Source organism: Etheostoma cragini, chromosome 7 (assembly GCF_013103735.1).
Source record: "Etheostoma cragini isolate CJK2018 chromosome 7, CSU_Ecrag_1.0, whole genome shotgun sequence".
NCBI lineage: Eukaryota > Metazoa > Chordata > Actinopteri > Perciformes > Percidae > Etheostoma > Etheostoma cragini.
This window is the reverse complement of record NC_048413.1, coordinates 7,421,473-7,441,780: the sequence shown is the minus strand read 5'-3', so window position 1 is coordinate 7,441,780 and position 20,308 is coordinate 7,421,473. Positions and strand designations below refer to the sequence as shown.

The following is a 20,308-nucleotide window of genomic DNA, read 5'->3' as shown; positions in this document are numbered from 1 at the left end:
ACTGTGTCAAACTGTTTATTTAGTTTGTTATTTATTATGCTCACTGGTCATCAAAACAACTACATAAAAGAATACTGTATACACCTGAATGGGGGAAAAGCTCTGAACATCATATATAGCATGTATAGAAGTTTAAGCATTTAGTTATATTCACAAACCTTATACCTCTTTGCTGTTGACATTCATATTTCATGTTTTTACTCTTTTCTATATTGGCTGTATATTGTCCTAAAATAGGGCACCGGGCTTTAGGAGCAGGTGAGGTTGTTAATGTGATTTAGGTTAGAAAGCTGTGGTAGCAAATTGGTCACAGAAGTTAGAACTAAAACAAACAAAAGCTTTCTCCACCCTTTGAGACTAAAACAGAAAACCTAATTGATCCATTCCTCCAGGGAGTACCACAGCACAACATGAGAGGGTGTGAGTGAGTGAGTGAGTGATTGAGTGAGTGAGTGAGTGAGTGAGTGAGTGAGTGAGTGAGTGAGTGATTGGGTGAGTGGTAGGTAGTCTGCCTCTCTTCAATACATAAATGTTACAGTAGTACCCTTTGAGTAAGAATAGTGCTTAATCCATCACATGATAGTGGTTGGTGTGTTAAAATCACTTGTTCTGTGTAAAAGAGTACTTGACTGGCTGGATGCTTTTTTTGCTCATGCTCTTGAGATGTGTATCTTCTACCCACACCAGCTTCTGGCATTTATTGGTGAACTGCCAGAAAATGTTTTTTTGAAGATTTGCAACAGTAGGTACTTTTTTTCATAAAACCGAGCATTTCTTCTCAACCTTGACCAGTGTCTTTACAAATATTTATTTTAGTCTTTTACGTGTGGAAGTGACCTCGACCTAGACTATAACATTTAGTTTCAAGGATTCATGCTTTTACATTATTGACTAAATGGATTTAAAGTGTAGGACGGTTCTAATCTTTATTTGCAGTACATAGGAGTGTTCACCTTATGCTGTATCTTGATGAACACATTTTTTCAGGGTGCAGTGCAAGTGTCAGTTTGAGTAATAGCAACACTGTAGGTAATATTAACTAGGATCATTATTGCAACTATAGTCATGATGATATCACTACCATATTGTGTTGGGATACTTCAAAATGAAATGCCTTTCATAACAAGATTAATTGTATTTGTGGTGTCACAAAAGTGTTTTTTATCCCAAAAGTAATAGACTAATATAGTAATTATTCTGTAATTGTGCTACCATTATCCGCTTTTGTCCATTCCAAAGTGCAAGTTCAAGTCAATCCTGACCAAGGTTTTCTTTCACAGGCCAGCCGTGTAGTTCCTGATGATCTGGGCTGTCTTGATATTGTTCTGATAGTTGTGGCTGAACAGTGTGATGCCATTAGGCCTCTGCGTGTCTTGATAGGCTTGTTACTACTGTAGAAACCCTGTAAAGTCGTGCATGTTGTATTCATGGACCCTTGTCTCTCTCTGTGTTCCAGGGTGAAAGAATTGAAAAGGGCCAGGGAACATGAGACCCCTCCGAAGAGCCCCCTTGCAATGTGACATCACTCTCCTGACTCCTCTTTTTGTTTTTGTTTGAACCCGAGACATTTTACAAGAGAAATGAAAGACGGGGAAAAAAAAGAAGAAGAAAAAAAAACATCAATGCAAGCACTGCAATTATTACTACTACTGCAGTGTTACTGGTTCAACTACTATTACATGTACAACAGCATTTTTTCACATATCTTTTCTTTCCACTGACTTGATTTGGACGGAGAGTGGCAACTTCTTCGGGAATATAAACTAAAAGGGTTGGGGGGGGGGGGGGGGGGGGGGGGGGGGGGGGCAGAACATTTGCTTTCTGACATTTTTTGCACTTTTTCATGGATTGCTTTGTCTTTTTTGAATATGAAAACAACGTATTTGGACGGTAAGGAAGCAAACGCAGGACATGCCTGAGGAGGTCTGTCAAACACAAGGACCTCGAGAGACGTAAATTAAGGCTGCTGCAGAAGATCTCAGAGGATAGGGAGACCACGCAGAAACCGTCTGGGCTCGAATTATATTTCATTCGTTTTTGGGTGACCAATTAATTCATTTGAAGAATTCTTTTTTTTTTTACCAAATAAATTGGTCACTCACACTCCCACTTCTACCCACTGCTGTAGATGATATGATATTCAATTTAGCTAAACAATTCCACCTGTCCCACTGTGCTCTACCCCACCAGTCTGCCCACACGGGTGGAGCTACAAATGAATGTAGTCCGGGGTTTAACCATGCAAAAGAAAATGGGTGTTAAAATATTTCTGTTTTGCCATTTCTTTAAAAAAAAACTATGCTTTATCAGATATATTGTCACTTTATTACTTGAATTTGAACCATACTGTCCAATGTATTTGTTCCATCATGTCCAATGTATTGGTGATCTGTATCTTCAGACTCTATGTTGTTGAACCCTACCAAGAAAGAATGCATGACTTCTTGGCAAGAAAAGTCTTTGCTTGTGTGATTATTGTCTAGTCTTTCAGCCTATCCTCTGGTTTTCTTTTTGTTTCCATCTTCTCCCCCATTAGTTCTATCATCTCAGTATTTAGGCTATCCCTGTATTATCCTGTTTCTTTTGTTTTGTTCAGTTGATCCTCTGAATCCTAACAAGAGAAAAGAACTTGCCTATTTTGTGTTGTATTGGTTATGGTCATGCAGGTTATTATTGTTCTTTTCAAACGAACTTCAGAGCCTGTGAAGGCTTTTGAGGGGAAGATCACATACATTGCCTTGACGTCTTAGAGATTCTTTGAGGGGTCCCTAAGCTTGTCCCAAAATAGGGGTTTGACAAATCCATATTTTTGACACTTGAGCGATTTCTGTATATAAAGAAGGCTGAAAGTGCGTAGGAAAAAAAAAACATTTACCCAACGGGGATTGTATTTTAGAAATATATTATTTTATTCATTAAAAATGGGTCAAAAACAGGTACGAGACAAAAACAGAATATTTGTATAGTTTTGTTTGAATGCCTAAGAAGTATGGTTGTATTGTTTGTAAATAGTGTAAATACCTGGGATAAAAATGAGCTATGTGCATGAAAAGTATGAACAGAGTCAAAAGGGGGAAAAAAACAAAAGCAGTAGTGGCTATGCTCTGTAAAATCAAAACTATTTCACTATTAGAGTATTTTATTTTATTTTGATTGTTCTTGAGAAAGCATGAAATTATTGCAATATAAAAGTTTAAAAAAATACTGTATTTAGAGTTAGGAGAAGTCTGCAAAATGATTTTAAAACAAGTATGGTTATGTTCAAATTTATTTTGTATGTTTGTTTGTTTTGGGCTACCAAGAATATTTTGCCAATGGTGCCCGAGGTATGTGAATGCTAGATAGCTTAAAACAGAATTAAGTTAATTTTTGCAGAACAGATAATCTTACAATTAAATACCCACTAGCACTGAAGACCATAAGATCACAAATGGTCAACGATCACTCGAACAATAGGGTACACAGATGGCAGACGGAGTCATATCTAAGCAGAAAGCATTTAAGTCTCTCATGTCTTCACCATTCCCACAGACAGCTCACTGAACGCACCATAGCAGAGTTTAAGTTGTATGTTTTGTCGTCATTGCAAATGGAATGTGTTATTGAGGCATCTTGCTTGATCTTAAAGATTGGCAGCCTTGTCCTTGGTGTTCCTTTTCGTAATCATTCTCTGTCACTGAGAACAATTTAATTCACCTCTTCAAATTAACCCCATGTGGCAGCAAGCATTGATTTATAAATCCTAGGCTGATCCCTGTAAAGAGCTGGCGACAAGATTCTCCTAATAGAGTGTGTTTAAATAAAAAACAAACACCTTGATCAAGGCTGCCAGCCTCTATATAGACCTTGTATTCCATGTCAAAAAGAACAGTGGAAGAAATGTGTCTAGTTGATAACCGTGTAGCATACTGTACATGACTGGATTTCTTTGTCAAGAAGCTGAAAAAATTTGCAACACTAACTGTTCCGACAGTCAAAGGTGCAAATCCGATTTTATCCAGAACGGTAGCACTAAAACTTGTCAATTGCCGCGATGCAAGGTCAATGAGCCAAAGTGACTGTACTAACTAATGTGTAAAACAGTGCACTGGTGCCATTTCTAATTATAATGCATAAGATGTGTCTTGTGCATTGGACAATATACGTAGATAGCAGTTTTGATTGGGCTTTAAGAACAATCTAAGAGAGAACATGAGATGCTGATTTAGAGGTGCCTCATTTCTATAATATATTCCTACCATAACTACCAGAAAGTGTATTCTGTATCAAAGTAATGACATTTGATTATTCAGCCAAGTGCCACTGAAAAACTTGAGATTTGTTTGTTGAAGTGTTGTCATGTTTGTTACATAATTATGAGGCTAAGTAGTTGTTTCTCAGAGTCGGTTTCCTTGACTGACTGGTTGTTTTGTTGTTTTCAACACACATGATATGTAAACTTTGTTTCCCGAGTGTTTATGTAGAAAGTGCCTATTCATATCCTGATCACACAAACCCAGTGTCAGAATGCAAACCATGTACCTGAGGTTGAGAGAATGTCGGAGAACATGGTCACAGTGCTGTATCCTCTCCATGAACACGCATGATCACCATCACCTTACACTCCCCAAAGCGACATGACGATATTCCCTGTTCACTCCAGTATGATTGCAGCACTCCAGCTTGTCAACATGCTAAGCTTTATTTTTTTATTTGTATGCCTTCTTTTATTTGTTATTTCTAATAGGATAGCTTTTTAAAATCACACTTAGAAATGCCACTACTGGGGTTTGTTGCCTTGCATTCATCCTCCTGGTGTGGTGTTAGAATGCATAGCCAATGCAATGTCGTGGCAAAAAGGAGAAGGATTTATTATGCTTGCATGGGTAAAATAATTAACTGGGTGATCGAACTGCACCTAAAGCATGCTTATTTTCCTAGAATCGGTACTCAGATAGACTTGTTAAAAGACTTACTGTTCTGTAAAACGATGAACGTTGGTTTGACGTGTCACAGAACTCAGAGAGATGGGGCATGTGACTGCAGGGCTGACGGGAAAACCTACAACTGAGCCTATGATCAGTCCTAGGTAGCTACTGAGGTTTTCATAGCAAAGCATGAGGACAGGATTGTTTTTAGACCAAGCTCTAACTTTTTTAGATTTTTTTCTTTAGTTTGTTTGATTGATTCTTTTAAGATTTGATCAGTGTGCTCCCAACTTCAAATAGGACAAATGGACATGGTTGGAGACCATTGTGACAGTATGTATAGCAAGTATTAACTAAGTGACACACGGTACACACAAACACACGCACAAGACACAGCACAGCACACATGCAGACATGTCAAGGTGTCTGTTTCATTTGTACACTGAGCAGCATAGCTCTTCTCCAGGCTGAGGGACTGGTTCACCTCCCTTCTGTATTTTACTCAGGGTGCCAAAATGGGGAGGAGGAAGCAGAGCAGGACATGTGATTCACGGTAAAAGAAGCTGAAATTGAAAAAGGCAAACCTTTCAGCAGTGCTTTCTGGTGAAGACAGACAGATTGGCCACTGCGATACTGAAGTCTTTAAAATGAATGAATATCAAATATAATCCATTTCCTCTCAGTAACGAACATTGCAGATGCCGGTGGAATAAAATACATAGCTGTTATTTATAGCTCATTAGGATAAATGATTTGACTTTCTGTCATAGAAGCCTGTCAAATCATAGTATAATTCTGGCCGGTTCTTTAGGCCTTTAATTTATCTAAATGACAAAGTGTAGAGGGTATTTAAGATTAAGAGTGTAGTTATATGAAAGGTTCACCTGCAAATCTTGTTTTTACTGCCATTTATGAATGGGATGATGGGCACTCTTCATATACAGTATTATCAATTTTCAAGACGTTCTGTGAATTGACCTGGGGATCTGCCTTTCCTCCTCTTCTTTTTCCCAGGCTCCCAAACCAGAGAAAGGTAGGCACATCAGGACAACAGAACAGAAACCGTTTTACAACATATTCCACTTGTGGACACAGAGCAATAAAGAACTATTTTGTGGAGACTTATAGACCTAGTGAAGTTTAAAATGATTGGACACATGTAGTCGACTTACTCTTATGCAAATGCCAGTATTGCAAGACAAGCATTCAGTAGTTTATGGACAGCAATTATATGGCACCCTTTACCGAACTGCACGTTTTCATCAATTCCAAACCGAGAAGAAAAAAAAGGCCCTGCTTTGATAGAAAGTTACGGGTCCTCGACACTTTGCATGTGAACTAGTGTTAGATCTATTTTCCTCTCCTCTATAGCTGTCTTTCTCTCTGTCTTTCCCTGTTATGTGACCCAATTTTTCTCTGATCCCGCCCCCTACCCTTAAAACTTTCATCTCCTCTTGGTTCTCCTAATGTGTTTTGCTTTCCTCCTTTTTCTTCCCTTGTTTGTAAGTTTTATTTTTGTAATTGTGCATGTACAAGCGTCACTGACTCGATGGATATGTTAAAAAAAAAAGAGATTTCAGCTGCTGAAGCCATGCAAAACGTTTTGAATTGCCCTTAAAATATTGAAGATGTTTTCTGAATGCTTTATATTCTTTCTGCTGTAAAATAATAAAAAAAGGAAAAAATGAAGAAAACTCGAGAACAAAGTTTGCTCAGTCTTTTTGTTTCTTATTTTACTTTAGGAAAGGGACAGCGGTTTCTTCTGCTGCCAATATGTTTCTCACCAACACCTTTTATCAAGAAAAGACAACTTGCAAATACAGTATTTATAATTAAGTTTTAATTCTATCCAACATCCAGTGTTGTATAACCTTTGACTTTTACAACTAAAGACATTTTGTCTCACATTAAACAACCAAGGACTTTTAACAAATGTGTGTACATTAATATAGTTTCACACAACATACAAGATATCTCAATAAATGATCTTAAAGTCTGCAAGCAACTTGTCTCAACCGTACCTATGGCATTGTTCTTTTTGTGAACAAATGCTGACAGCGCTTATGTAAGAGAGTGTGGATGTGTGATGCACCTGGGCATGCATGTGTGCACATACAGTATATACAGTACATGTATGATGTTTCTTATTTGGTCTGCATGTTTTAATGTGAGTGCAAGATAAGAATCGTTGTTTAAGTGCCAGCCCTGTTTCTTGAGTAGCATTCACGTCTTTTGACCGTTTTAGACGCAGTACTTCCAGAAACACTCAGAATTCCCCGCTCGCTTCCTGAACTGCTTCCGGATGCCCAGCACATGGCTGAAAGGATTTAGGAGACTCTGTTTCTCCAATAGGACCTGAAAGACAGGATAAAGGAGTCGTGGTAAACATTGTATTTCCTTTGTTGTTGTAGGCACAACATTTGTCGGGGAAAAAAACCCACCTCTCTTTTCATCCCCCTGGGGAGCAGGCCTGTTCTCACACCTGAGAGAAAGTAAAACATGAGATTATTCTGATGTTTGAGATAACTCATGCCAGGTGTGTTGCATTAGGCATGTTTCTGTGCATGTCAGGCTTTGGTGCCGTGGCAGAGTAAAGGACCCGGCTCATCCATGCACAATATCCAGCCATAGGAATATATTACACTGGTATAATTATGTGTATCAACTCAAATTTGTAGCACAATGTTTCTGCAAAAATAAAGCGGGGGATTTTCCCTTGATGAATTAAGTCTCTGCCTTGAGTATGAGCACTTTTCTACAAGATGAGCTGTGTGTGTGTGGGGCTCTGTGTTTCTTACCATCTCGGTTAAACTCCCCAGATATTAGAGTGGAATATCTGAGCCCTCCATCCTGAGGAGGGAAGATTTGCTCAGAGAGCGTCAGATCATCCAAGGCGCCAACTCCTCCATCCTCCACTGATACTGAGGATGACCCAATAACCACACAAAAAGGATTCACATTTTCTAGCATGCGTCTATTTTGTGTTCGTAGTGTAGCAGTATATGCTAAATGGTAAACACAGAGTTTGACTTTTGTCAAGCCATATTCTACAGCAACGAATGTAGCTCAGTGGAAATTCTTTCAGGAAGACCTAACTTTTAATTGATGCACTCCTAAATCAATTCAGCTGTTATCCCAATAAATTGATAGTTGTAGCCTACAATACCTCTAATTTGCATATCTGCAAAAAAAGAAAACTTTATATATTCTCTAGCAGCAGAGAAATCCTCCATCAGTGGCCCGTGTGTGTGAACTTTTGCAGAACAATCAGTGTTCAACACTGCGATTCTAAAGTAATTACTTCAAGGCCTGAGGACATGACTTGCCTTCCATTAAGCTTCACAAATTACCTTATATCACTAAAAATGCTAATCAAGGTACTGAATTAGTGCATTTCTGTGAATAACAACTACAATAGAGACATAACTTTCCACTTACCAGGTCCTGCGTAGGGCATCTCTGCAGAGTCTGTGACGGGGTGGGCCAGCAGTGGGCCGGTGGCCACGAGAAGGAAGGCCCAGGACAGGAGATGGTTCCACTTCATCACTACAGGTCGCTGTTGCTGGAAGTGGATCGGATTCGCACGGTGGTCCTCAGGTGGAAAGAAGAGTTGTAGATGCTCTGTTGGTCCCAACTTGGTTATATACTTCCAGCTGTAGTCTTTCCCTCCTCCTGCATGCTCCCCACAGCACACACACACACACTTTTGCTGGCCAAAACAGCCATCAGCAATATCCACAGTCCCATCCCTTCTAAGTGTGACAAATCAACAGGCAGTCACAGGTGAATTATAGGCTCAATAAATAGACAAGCGTTGTGGCCAATGCTTCAAGGGCACAGTCATGTTTTACCAGCTCTTCAGCTTGATTGACTGTTTTACTGACTTTGTAAATGGGCTCGAAGCAGGTGTTTCCGATGTGATTCTCAACAACATCCCGTGGGGGAGCAGGTGGAGAAAGTGGGCAGCCAAATGACTAATGTTTTTATGTTACTATCTCATTAAACTCTCGGGCCATTTGAATCCCCCTGACTCATAGCCCACAGAAAAACTGCATAATTACTTGCACAGAGGTTCAGTGAAATGCTAAAATGTTCAAGGCCCTGTAGAAACAGGGCCTTGACATTATAACTCAATTTAGGACAGCCGAGAATTTACCATGGGTCACTGAATCAGATTGATTCATGCACATTATTTAGAGGCCTTGTTCTGGTAAGATGTTCAATTTGTGCTTTACCTTCTGCAAAGTCAAACAGTAAAACTCACCTTTATTAGTACATCCAGCATAGATGGACTGAGTCAGAAAACTGTTCCTGTCAATGGAGACAGGGGACAGGTGGAGCTAGCTATTTACAGAGTCACATTTTGCACCTCTTTGTGTAATTTGTATATTTATTAGAAGTGTGACGTCAATGTTCAGTTTTTTGTATGATAATGAGGCTTGACAAAGCGGCAGTGACATTTAGTTTTATAGCCAGAAGTCCAGACACTCCATTAGGTGTTGCTTTATATCATAAAAAGCTATTACAATTCATATTCTGTATTAGTCAAGGCCCTGCTGTCAATCCTAGCTTATTCTGGCCTCTAAAATAAATGTTGACTCCCCCATACTTGAAGTTTTTCCTGCTACTTGCAATTTTTTGAGGAATCAAGAATTTCTTCAAGGTACAGGACAGGCGATTTGTAACGCCATGGTCTCCATACGATATAATGTGGATCAGTGTGAAAAGAGCAGAGAGTTACTTCCAACAACCATGTATTTGTTGAGAATTCCTGCTTCCACTTGCTCTTGAAATCCTTAAATAAGTGAATACGTTCACAAAAAGTGAATTTCAGTACAATTTGCAATATCTCAACTGAAAAATATTTCATTACAAATAAAGTCCTGCTTTCAAAATATTGAATATGAATGGAAACAAGTGTTGCAGTGCACTACACTAAGGTAGCCAAACTAGAGCAACATGAGACAGATAGTCCCCAGGGTTTAGGGTACTGCTGCATTAACATGTTAGCAGCGTTGTTGTATGGTTCTGGCCAAAGTGGTGCTTGGTCTGATTAGAGCTCACCCGGTGGGTGGTTTAAAAACAGCAATGCAATGTATTCAATGTATCATGTGTTTTGCCAGAAAAAAAGAAATATCTAAACATAAGCAACTACAACTTCTAAATGTACTGAAGTAAAAAGAAATATCTTCCTCTGAAATACCTTTATACATCTTGTAACAGCAGAATGTGATGGTTCCATTAATGAAATGAACATTTGCTTCACCACAGCAGACTTGATTCAGATGTTACATTTTCTTAATTATCAACCTTTAATTCCACATACACACCGGCTGGCTAAGGATTATTATTAAAAATACCTGGTTTATATATATATAGTCTAAATGCTGAAGGTCTTGGATTCCAAAGCTACACATCACACCAAACAACTGTAACAATTTTCCAAGCAATGTGACCCGGCAAAGTTTTGGGACTTGCTGACATTATTTGACCTCATGAATGTCTGACTGATGTATGTACAGCCAGCAGAGGGCAACCTTCCGTCTAGAAATACCACATCAACCATGCAATGTACCACTTCTTCACATGCTCAGCCTCCAGTGAGAAATGTCCATTGGGGTTCTAAAGGGGGGAAATATGTTCTGAGACAGTTGTCTTTTTTTTCTTTTACTCCTTTATTTTCTCTTTTTATTAGTCTTCAAATATTCTTTGATTGACAGAGACACTTGTAGCCTTTAAAATCCCCAAAAAGACTATAAAGTATCGTCACTGACATTTAAAATACATTTACATTAGACATTTAAAGCATCAAGGGAAATGTTTTACCCCATTTTTAGAATATGCTTTAAAACTTTTAAAGTTGCCAACATGTCACTTTGTGGTACCAGTTGTCTCCTCAATAATATTTTAAAAATCCATTTAAGTTATTTGTTGAAATTAAAATTAAAAAAAGACAACATAGGCCCATAGCACACTTCTGCTTTGGAAACTCCAGCTGAAGTCTATGAGTGATTGGAACATTCGGCTCGTTGAGTGTTGCCTTCAAAAATTATTCGAAATACTGCACACTCAGTCCACTAAATAGTACAACTTGAATACCATACAGCCTGGGCTTGTATGATATTCAAGTTGTAATATTTAGTGGGATGGGTGTTACTAACTGGAGGTGAAATCATAATGTTGTGTAGTTGTGCGCCTCTCTTTACACTGCTTAATCCCAACATGTTAGACTGAGTTGAGAAATAAATCATAGTTTGGAGGAGCACGTGAAGGCAGCAGCGAATAACCGCCCCCCCACTGCTGCGCTGGCGGACAGGAGCTAGCTGCGTGTGAAGAAGCAACCGGTGCTACAGACTGTGGCTGGGCTAAGTTTGTCCGCCCTGGCTTTCCTTCTCCATTCGACGGGGCTCTGTTTCATTGATGAACAAGCCCGTCGGGGCCCCGTTTCGAATACAATTCACAACAAAAGTAGAGGCGTTATAAACGGTCAAGCACGTTCTTAACACTTTGTATAATTTGTAGAGACACTAAAAGAAGAGAGGGAAAGTGCGACGGAGAGGACAAGTTGACACTTCGCTGTCATGTTTGGTACTGTAGCTACTTGTTGAGTAGACTGTGTGTAACGTATAACACTGGAGCCTGTGTGTTCAACGTGCCTGGGAACAGGTAGGTTAGAAAACAAGGAGTCTTTGGTACACAGACTAATTGAATGTCTATTTCTTTTTTTTACTTTGCTCGACTAACAAGTGGCCTACTGCAATGCATATACTGTTTAACCGCAGTTAACGTTACTGTTAACCGCACCAATGCTCGTGTTAGCTTTGTTGCTGTCAGTAATAATGGATGCAGTTTGTTAGGAGGCCTAATAGCTAACTTTTTTTGGCATTTACACCACCGAGCTAATCAGTTGTCTGTTTTCACCAAATTGTTTGTGTAGCTTTACTGTTTCCTTTCTTCTGATTTGTACCTTGCCCTTTAGTCTCATTTAACCCGCCTGTCGTCCTCTGGTCAAATTTTACCCCTTTAAAAAAATGTCTATCTCTGAATAATGGCTTTCTTTGTAACCAAATTACCACAAAAAATGGATTGGTTTCCGTAGAACGCTCTTTGCATTAGTCAAAAAAATTCATAATTATTGCTTTTTTTAACTCAAATATTAGGTATAATTCTATATTAATGATGGTTATTGACCATGAATAAAAAAAAGTACTGTAAAACTAGAGGTAGTAAGGTGGTGGTAGTGAAAACTTTCTGTTTGTTTTTGACCCGGGAGGACAACACAAGGGTTAATTTATCCCGATAATAACTTTCAAAATGTCCCTTCTGGTGTCAGGGTCTTCTGATCACCATGAGGCTGTGACACAACAGGGACAATGATGGCAGATCTGGAAATTGACCAGTCCAACCTTCCACGTGTCCGAGAAGGTAAGAACAGACTCTCTCACACAGAGCCAACTCTTACATCTACAGAACTACTTTGGGTATGGAAAAGGCATAGAGACTGTACCATGGCTCTTGGTTTGTCCTGGAGAAAACTTGTTTTTGTTTAGCCCCTCCACAGGGACGTCAGGGTCAGCTACTGAACTGCAGACATGGTACTAGTATAGTAGGGGTTAATTATTTGATTCATGGACACTTTAGCACAGTGAATACTAAGGACAAACTTGTCTACCCGTTTGCTGCGTATTTAAGAGAAAATGAAACATGACTGAACTTCCCATTGTCTGTTTTTTGCGTTATGAGTAATTGGTCCTGGCACCAAATAACATCTTTTCTTTTGCCCTTGCTTGATTTCTGTAGCAACAATACTCCCTCTTAGATAAGACATAGCTTGCCATATGTTTTGACTATATGCAGCAGACAGCGGCTCCTAGCTACTGTACAGAGACGGCTCGCATTGTAAACAGGTCTGCTGGCTGCAGATAAGAGCAAATGATAAAAAAAAGCTGTTTGGGATATTATTTTTTTCTGGGGTAGAAAGTACTATATTTCTATCAATAACACAAGTGAAGTACATTTTTGTAGTTGAAATATTCTGACTTGCATAACAAAGAGTGCCTTTTGCAGAATATACAGTGATTGGGAAAATATTACAATTAAAATTTGGTTTAATTTTAAAACTTAAACAAAGCAATCCTAATTGCTCATTAAATGTTTGATCTTGGGACATTCAGATACTGAGAAACGACAGGTTGGAGTAAGAAGTGTAGTGGTGTTTAATATAGTAAAGCAAAACCTAGGAAAAATTTGTATGCACAGCAACCGAATTTGTCAATTCATACTTATGCAGACAGCTTTTATGAACTAAATTAGTTGGAACTGCTAGCATGTAAGTATGAAAACATTCACAGGTAAGGAATGTCAAAGCTGTGTCCTGGGTGTAGACTGTTGACTCAGTCTTTGGCATGTCCACACTAATGAATGGGATAGAAATAGGTTTGCATGTCTTTTATCAAGAGAGATAATTCAGTGCTCCTCTTGTATCCATACACAAAGGGCACACTGTGCAGCTTTGCGTTTTTATGCTTAATCGAGCAGGGGCTGATGCGCAAACAAAGCCAGTAAGAGCAGCAAAAACTGCTTAATGAGACAATAGCAGCATGTAAATCAGATGTCTGATCAGTGTGATGTTTTCCGGTCATAATCTACTTTCACCAGACAGATTTGTCAAACTGTGCTGTTGTCCCTCTCTGTGGCACCGGAGTCATTTACTTGGCCCACCCATTGTGTTTTTTTGTTCTTCAATTTTCCTAAGAGCCGTAGTGTGTCCCACTTCTCCTTCACTTTCTTCTTCAGACTCAGCTAAGTCAATTTTCTTTGTTTTCACTGCCCCCCCCTTATCAGTTCCTGTTTTGTCCCTCCTCTGGCTGCTCCTGATTTAGCCTGATGTGCAGAGGGAATGCAGCTCCCAGAGGAATTCCCCCACCTCCCCCCTGTTCCTAATTTCATTCTCACCAACTGACCCCGAGTCCCATTACCCTTCAACTCTTTGTCTTTTCCATGACAACCTGGTCCAGTTCACCTAGTTTTTAACACAGCACAAAGAGCTGTGAGATAGATGGATACTTCATGGTGAAATGTTGGGCAAAAAGCAGCGAGCAGGAGAACGGAACACACCAGTGAGGAGGAGAGGGAGAGAGAGAGAGAGAGAGAGAGGAAGACAGTGTGTGGGTGGTTGTTGGGGGATTTTGGCTGAAAATAGAACATTTTGCCAGTTTCTTTGTTAGGCAGACACTTGCCACTGCTGCTATCCAAGTGCCTCCAAAGATGAAAGAAAAATATCTGTCAGTGTTTAATCGGCTCCTCTTGCAAGCTGGATGCCTGAGGTAATCTACGGAATTTCTTTCAGATTGACTTGCTGTCCGTTGGTGGGAGTTCTACAATAAGACCTATGAGATTTAGTTACATCAGCAAAAAGTTTAAACATACATATCCTTTTTCTATTTTTGACCACCAGTAACGTAGAATATGTGAATGGGGCAAGAGGCATTAACATAGGAAATAAACCTTCTCCCACAGTCTAACTGCAAAGAGACTGTGCCCACACTGCTGGGGAACATACTGGGCAATGCTGCTAATATTGTGAAATTGAATTTACAGATTTTTTTGCATTCTTTCTTAGACAATCTTACCACTTTAGTAGATCTTAGCCTCTGGTGTTCAAATGTCATAGCCAATTTCTGTTGTCTGCGGGATCTTGGATTAACTATCCTCTTAGGAAACGGACACGGCCTGACGGGGTCCTTTCAGTGCCCCCATTAAAGAGCTTACAGTAGGAGGCTCTTTACTATTTTGTGAAACACACTCGGCCTACACTCTAATAAGCATGTCTCTATGTGCACACCCAGTCCCTCAAACCTGTTTAGCAGTCATAATAACATTGTCTCCTTGCCCCTCCCCTAGGGGGGTAAAGTGACTGTAGTTAAAAACAAGTAAACCCGCAATGCAGACACACCCACACAAACCTGCACGCTTACGCGCTTTTTCTTTTTCCCTCTTTCATACTTTTCTTCCACTTTCTGACTAGGACTTAAGTGTAAACTCATGTTTTGAACTTTTTTTGAATTGGTCCTGTCGGATTACAACAAAGCCTTCGACTTAAACCCTCCTCGCTGACAGACTGGACGCATGAGGGCAGGTTGGAGATTCATTTAGCGGATAGTCTCTTAAGCTCCACGACAGGTGTACGTGGTAATGCGTGTCTGTTGTGGTGTGGGCTAACTCTCAGTGTAGACTAACGTGGTCATATATGGTGTAAACGGACCCTTGTGATGGCTTAGTGCTGTCTGGGTGATTTCTATGAACTTTGACTGTTGGGTTTGGCCCCCTGTAGAATAAAACATACCCGGAGATTTATTCTAAGCAAGAATGTAGTGTTTGGGTTTTTTCCTTTTCCATTTTGAGGATAGAGTAAATTTTCCCACAAGAATTTCTCAGAGGCCGGCCTTTTCTCCCTATTCTATATTTACAGAACTGAACAAAGAGGACACATCCTCAGTTTGACTTGGTATATCAACTCCGAAGTAGTTCTATAAATGTTGAAATTAAAAACTGTATTGTCAGAGCAGGCTCCAGTAGTTCAGTTAAGGTGCAGCAATAATGGAAACAGAGGACTCTGAAGAATATCAACGTGTACACAGTGACAAGATAGACCAATAGGGAATATGTGTCAGGAGAAAGAAAAACTACTTGCTTCAAACTTGCTTGGCGAGCACAGAAGGAGTCTTAAAGTCTAGTATGGGTTGAATGCTTGATGTTTTCGTGTGTTTTCAATTAGCCACACAGATGATCACAGCTGTAACAAAGACTGTAGGCCTGATGTCGCTCTTACAATGAATCTTGAGGCCTTCCATTTATTCTCGTCTTCTTTGGCACCGTCTAGCAAATCTTAGACAGTGAGTAAACTTCCAGGGTCTTTGCTTGTCTTCTGTTCAAAAATGTCCTTGTTTTAGAATTGTACTTTTTTCTCAAAAATTGATAAAAAAGTACCAAATAAGAATAAATAATGTTTTAGCTTTTACATCTCCCTTACAGAGTGCTTACAGTGCTAGCAAGGTTTACATGCACAGTATTCTAGATACTGGATCACATTTGCAACTCAACAGTTACAGGAGTATACAATATATATATTCAGGTTTTCTTTAGCTAAAAAGAACTTAAACAGTTTATTATAAACAATGTGAGGCATTTGTGCATGTGTCAACTTATCTTATAATCTGAATACTTGAGTATCCTAAGCATTAAGCACATGAATGTAAATGTAGCCGTTGTCTCCACAGAAGTAGCCCAGACTGCTCTTCTAGGCTCAGTGCAGGCATTAGTCATAGGACTGTTGTTTTTAATTGGCCCTGCCTCTGGCTCAGGCTGGAGGCTTTTCTCTCTGCAGTGAGCAAAATCTCTTATTAACCACTGTCTTCTGTCCTCCTGGCATTTGAAAGCACCATTGTAAGAGTAGATGGCCATTCTAGGTTCGCTGATGAAAAACTGTGAGATAGCCAAGCGGTTTGGTCTTGTCACAGTGAGCTTTGTGTCTGCAAAGATGGAGGAAGTGGAGAAAACAGCTGGGCAACCGTGCTGCTGCCTGTCTGTGTTGATTTTCTCCTGAGCAACTTTTGAGCTTGTTTGACAGACTTTAAACACCCTTGGGCTTCAGCACATCGCAGCTACCGCGGCTCATTAAGGACTACTGTAAACACTTGGCGTGGATATAGAAGAGAATAACAGTCCACAGATGCTAAAGCTATAAAAAACAATGTACAGGCCCAGGAGTAGTGCAAAACTGGGTGTTGACCACTGAATCCCATTTCTCTATCTAACCCCTTCCTCTTACGCCTAGCACTTGGCTATAGAAACCGAGTAGTAAGGGCTAGGGGTGAAAACATACCCCTTTTTCAATGGGATACCACTTGGTTACATCACCATACAATACAGTTTTGATCACAAACTTCCAAGATGCCGTCTGCAAGTTTGTCTACATGTTGATTGCGTGGGTTTTGACAAGTGTCCTATGCATTTATATATTTTGTAGTTATTTTATGTTCACTTTGGTGATGGTGGTACATATTTTCTTATCTGTATAGTACTTAGGTTTGTTTGCAATACACATGTGTATACACACTGCATAGTGTGTTGTATATCTGTTTCAGTTAACACCGTTTTGAATGTCATTTATGTGCAGAAAAACTTTTTGTTAACAAAAATTTGTACATAACAGGCAAAAACATTATATTAACAATATTATATTACTGAACCATTATCAGCTATTAGAACCATAACATACATGTCACACACATATTAAAAAGGCACTTAAATGTGTAAAAGTAAAAAAAGACCACAAACAAACTACAGCTATTCTGATATTCCAGATCAGTCTGATGCCGGTCGGCCAGTCACCCTTCCCTCACATTTCTTTCATTGGTGTCCCGTATCATAACCAACAACAATATACAAGTGCATGAACAGGAAGGAATTACGAATGATTACAATAATACAGTACCAAGTGAGTAATGAATGGGTTCAACATGAACACATGATTTAAGAAACTTCTGCTCAATTTCAACCCAAAAGTGTTTCAGCTGCTATGTGTCCTTCTGCGTCCCTGTATGATACAGGACGCTAAATGTAAAGCACGTATCAATGTCTCCAAAGCAAGTAGTGTTGTGCACTGATATCAAATGAAATTATCTGCTAATGGTTAAAACTGTAGACATGCACAAAGTCCATTCAAGGCAGAGAAAGGCAGGACTGTGCAAATCGGCAATGTTACATTAGCATTAATGTTAGCAGTTAGTGGTTAGCATAGCAAGCTAGTGATTTTTGAAACGTTTAAATTAAGAACATGGTTGCAAGTATATGTGTACAGGCCTGTATCGAGCACAAAACAAGCCTGTCGTAATTTTTTAATAATTTATTCAAGCCGGAAATACATTTATGGGTCTCTATGCTCAATCTGGCAGCCGTTGTTTTCAAGTAAGCTTGCATTCTCCTTTTGGTTTTAAGGGCGGTGTACCCCTTTGTCTTACCCCTAGTCTTCGATCAAAATGAGTACTGGGACAGCTCTTACTCTCATGTGAACGCCCAAAACTAAAGAGAAGGGGAAATACAGAGAAATGAGATTCAGCCTATATGTCTCTCTTGCTAATTATCCCGTTGTTTGACTTCACACTTTTTGGAACATTTTCTTTGCATAATTGTTGTCTATATTAAAGTCCCCATGAAGTTTTTTGTCAGATTTCTGACAAAACAAGACCAGGCTAGAGAATGTTAATGACATGAAACTGATATGTTTTATTACCATGTCCAGCAGCAGGTGGCCAGACTATGGTATCCTGGGATAGAGAAGGCTCAGCTACAGAGTGGCTCGATATGGGGAACCAGACAGAGTTGGTGTACAGAGAGCTCTGAGCTAAAGCTTTGGGCTTTCCAACAACCTAAAATACTTCACTCAACATACCTTTGTACCATCTACACAGGCTTCCCATTATATGGTTGCAGGTGGTAGTTCCTAAAAGCTTAATTTGGTAGTCATAGTGAACACATTTGTAAACGAAAAAGCATGAATCTTCCTCCTTAAGGTCTTTACAACCACAATTTTAAAGATGACATATTTCGTACTTTATATTAGTACTGTAGTACATTCCTTAGATACACACAAGTTACTGTGAAATCGAGCATGTCAGATTGGACCAATTCCTCTGTCGCTCCTAAACCCAGTAACTGAGAGGACAGCAATACTTGTTTTGTCTTTGGGTGTTGCTCTGGAGCACTGGCACCCTGTTATGAAGGGGGTTTTATTGGAGCCTTTTATACGTTAAACTGGGAGTTTGTGCCAGAGTGGTGGATGTTTTTTTTTCTTTCTCCTAAAGTTTCTCAAGGGACACTCCTCCGCCTTTGTCTCTTAAATTAACTACAAACGTGACACAAAACACTTGCATCCTATTGTTTCCTTTTAGACAAAGTGCTCTACCAAAAGCTCCACAACATTCTCTTTTCAAGCCATCCAAATGCTTTTCTGTTGTTTTAGCTCTCACACTGAGAGAACCGCTCACTTTGTTACTCTGTAACACTTTTCTTTAGTTAAACAAAAGTGCAAAACATTTGTCCAGATGACAACATACAGAATCATTTGAACACTTTTGTAACCTTTTGTAGGAGACTGAAGTGTTTCTGCCCTCTGTTGTTTCAGTGTGCGAGTGTTTTGCTGTGCTGGAAGATGGAGTGTTGGCACACAACCTGCAGGAACAGGAGAGTAAGTCCAATGTCAAGCTACCATGTGGCAGCAGTACAGCTGCACACTACACTAGGGTGTAGATTGCGTGGGGCTTGTCTGTCTCAGTGAATCACCACTTTCTGTGTTGTCATCTTTATCTTTAGTTACTCTCTTATGGAATTTAGCTAATGATTATACTTGGCAGCTAGTAATGCAAATGACAGATTGACAATAAAACATACTTGAGTAAAATGCTGTATTCTCATGGTTTACCAAGGCAGACTGAAAAAAACCAAGTAGTTACATTGAACTTCTTTTTGCTCCTTGCAGTATTGCGCAGTAAACAAAGTGACATGTAATTTGTTGTCTGTTTGTAGGACTTTTCAAAAGTACACTGTGGGTCTAGCATTCCACAAAGAATGTTTCAAGTTAACACAGGAGTCAGGAATACTTAAATTTCAACCGATTTAGAATATAGTAATTATACCTTACTACAATATTGATAAGAAATGGTCTTTCATTGCCAAACATTTGAGACCCTCTGCCTTCTTCTCTGCCTTTTCCTCATAGTTGAGCAACACTATACCACCAACATCCAGAAGAACCAGCTTGTGCAGAATGACATCCGTGTAGCAAAAAAGCTGCAGGATGAGGAAGAAGAGGAGCAGGCCCAGCAGAACACCCTGCTCAGACAGGCCTCCAGACAACTGTAGGTGACCCCTGCTCCTCCAAGCGTACTGCAACACAGCTCACACCGCTGCAGTGTCCTGCATATATATGCTGACTAGGGTTGCACGATATGAGGAAAATATGTGATAACATTGGCGGAAAATCGCAGTAGCGATATCACTTGCGAAAAATAAACCAACACGAAGGTGTACTCAGTACTACCTTTTCTGTTGCTTTCAGTCTTCTACTGAAAAACAACAAATTGCATGTTAAATTTAAAACAAATCATTGTTAATCTGTTCCAACATTCTTTTGTTAAACAAATTGTACAGTGAATTGAATAAAAAACGCACCACTAAAATAATGACCGTTTATTCTGATAATATTTTCTTTTAACTAACACCAACATTTTTTTTTGCATTTCTTTCGGATATGTGTTTATCAGTTGATGTTGCAAAGAAAATAAAAAAAAACTATATGTTGTGCAGCCCAAACTTTGACCCTACCGTGTGTAGATTTGAAT

At 39.4% G+C, this 20,308-nt stretch overlaps 3 protein-coding genes across 18 annotated transcripts in view; 2 read left to right on the top strand and 1 right to left on the bottom strand.

Moving 5' to 3' along the window:
- camta1a (calmodulin binding transcription activator 1a) overlaps window positions 1–6,467 on the top strand; it is a 282,833-nt gene extending 276,366 nt beyond the window's left edge. For all 11 annotated transcript variants that reach the window (XM_034876192.1, XM_034876194.1, XM_034876189.1 and 8 more), the window contains one exon: window positions 1,457–6,467. In XM_034876192.1, the coding sequence (XP_034732083.1) occupies window positions 1,457–1,489 (33 nt within the window). In that variant the 3' untranslated portion in view covers window positions 1,490–6,467. The remainder of the gene's footprint in view (window positions 1–1,456) is intronic.
- Window positions 6,468–6,629: 162 nt separating this feature from the next.
- Window positions 6,630–9,046, bottom strand: LOC117947387 (urotensin-2-like). Its single transcript, XM_034876266.1, has 4 exons — window positions 8,346–9,046; window positions 7,706–7,828; window positions 7,349–7,389; window positions 6,630–7,262 (listed from the first exon to the last, which is right to left on the bottom strand). The coding sequence occupies exons 1-4, from the start codon at window positions 8,449–8,451 to the stop codon at window positions 7,149–7,151; spliced, it is 384 nt and encodes a 127-aa protein (XP_034732157.1). The 5' UTR covers window positions 8,452–9,046; the 3' UTR covers window positions 6,630–7,148.
- Window positions 9,047–11,210: 2,164 nt separating this feature from the next.
- The window catches only part of ccdc187 (coiled-coil domain containing 187), an 18,593-nt gene continuing 9,495 nt past the window's right edge, over window positions 11,211–20,308 (top strand). For 2 of the 6 annotated variants that reach the window (XR_004657224.1, XM_034876202.1), the window contains exons 1-4: window positions 11,213–11,573; window positions 12,241–12,332; window positions 19,093–19,155; window positions 19,687–19,825. Coding sequence is in view for 5 of the 6 variants with exons in the window: in XM_034876202.1 (XP_034732093.1) it covers window positions 12,281–12,332; window positions 19,093–19,155; window positions 19,687–19,825 (254 nt within the window). In the remaining variant the exon portion in view is untranslated. Of the gene's footprint in view, window positions 11,574–12,240; window positions 12,333–14,522; window positions 15,092–15,684; window positions 15,803–19,092; window positions 19,156–19,686; window positions 19,826–20,308 lie in introns of those variants that run through there. The other 4 variants (XM_034876207.1, XM_034876204.1, XM_034876203.1 and 1 more) reach the window with 4 other exon arrangements.

Excerpts from the sequence above, each read along its gene's own strand:
- LOC117947387 (XM_034876266.1), bottom strand. The coding sequence starts at position 8,451 with ATGAAGTGGAACCATCTCCTGTCCTGGGCCTTCCTTCTCGTGGCCACC. Across the intron at positions 7,829-8,345 it reads GATGCCCTACGCAGGACCTG|TATCAGTGGAGGATGGAGGA; the intron begins GTAAGTGGAAAG and ends GGTCATCCTCAG. Across the intron at positions 7,390-7,705 it reads TGGGGAGTTTAACCGAGATG|GTGTGAGAACAGGCCTGCTC; the intron begins GTAAGAAACACA and ends ACTTTCTCTCAG.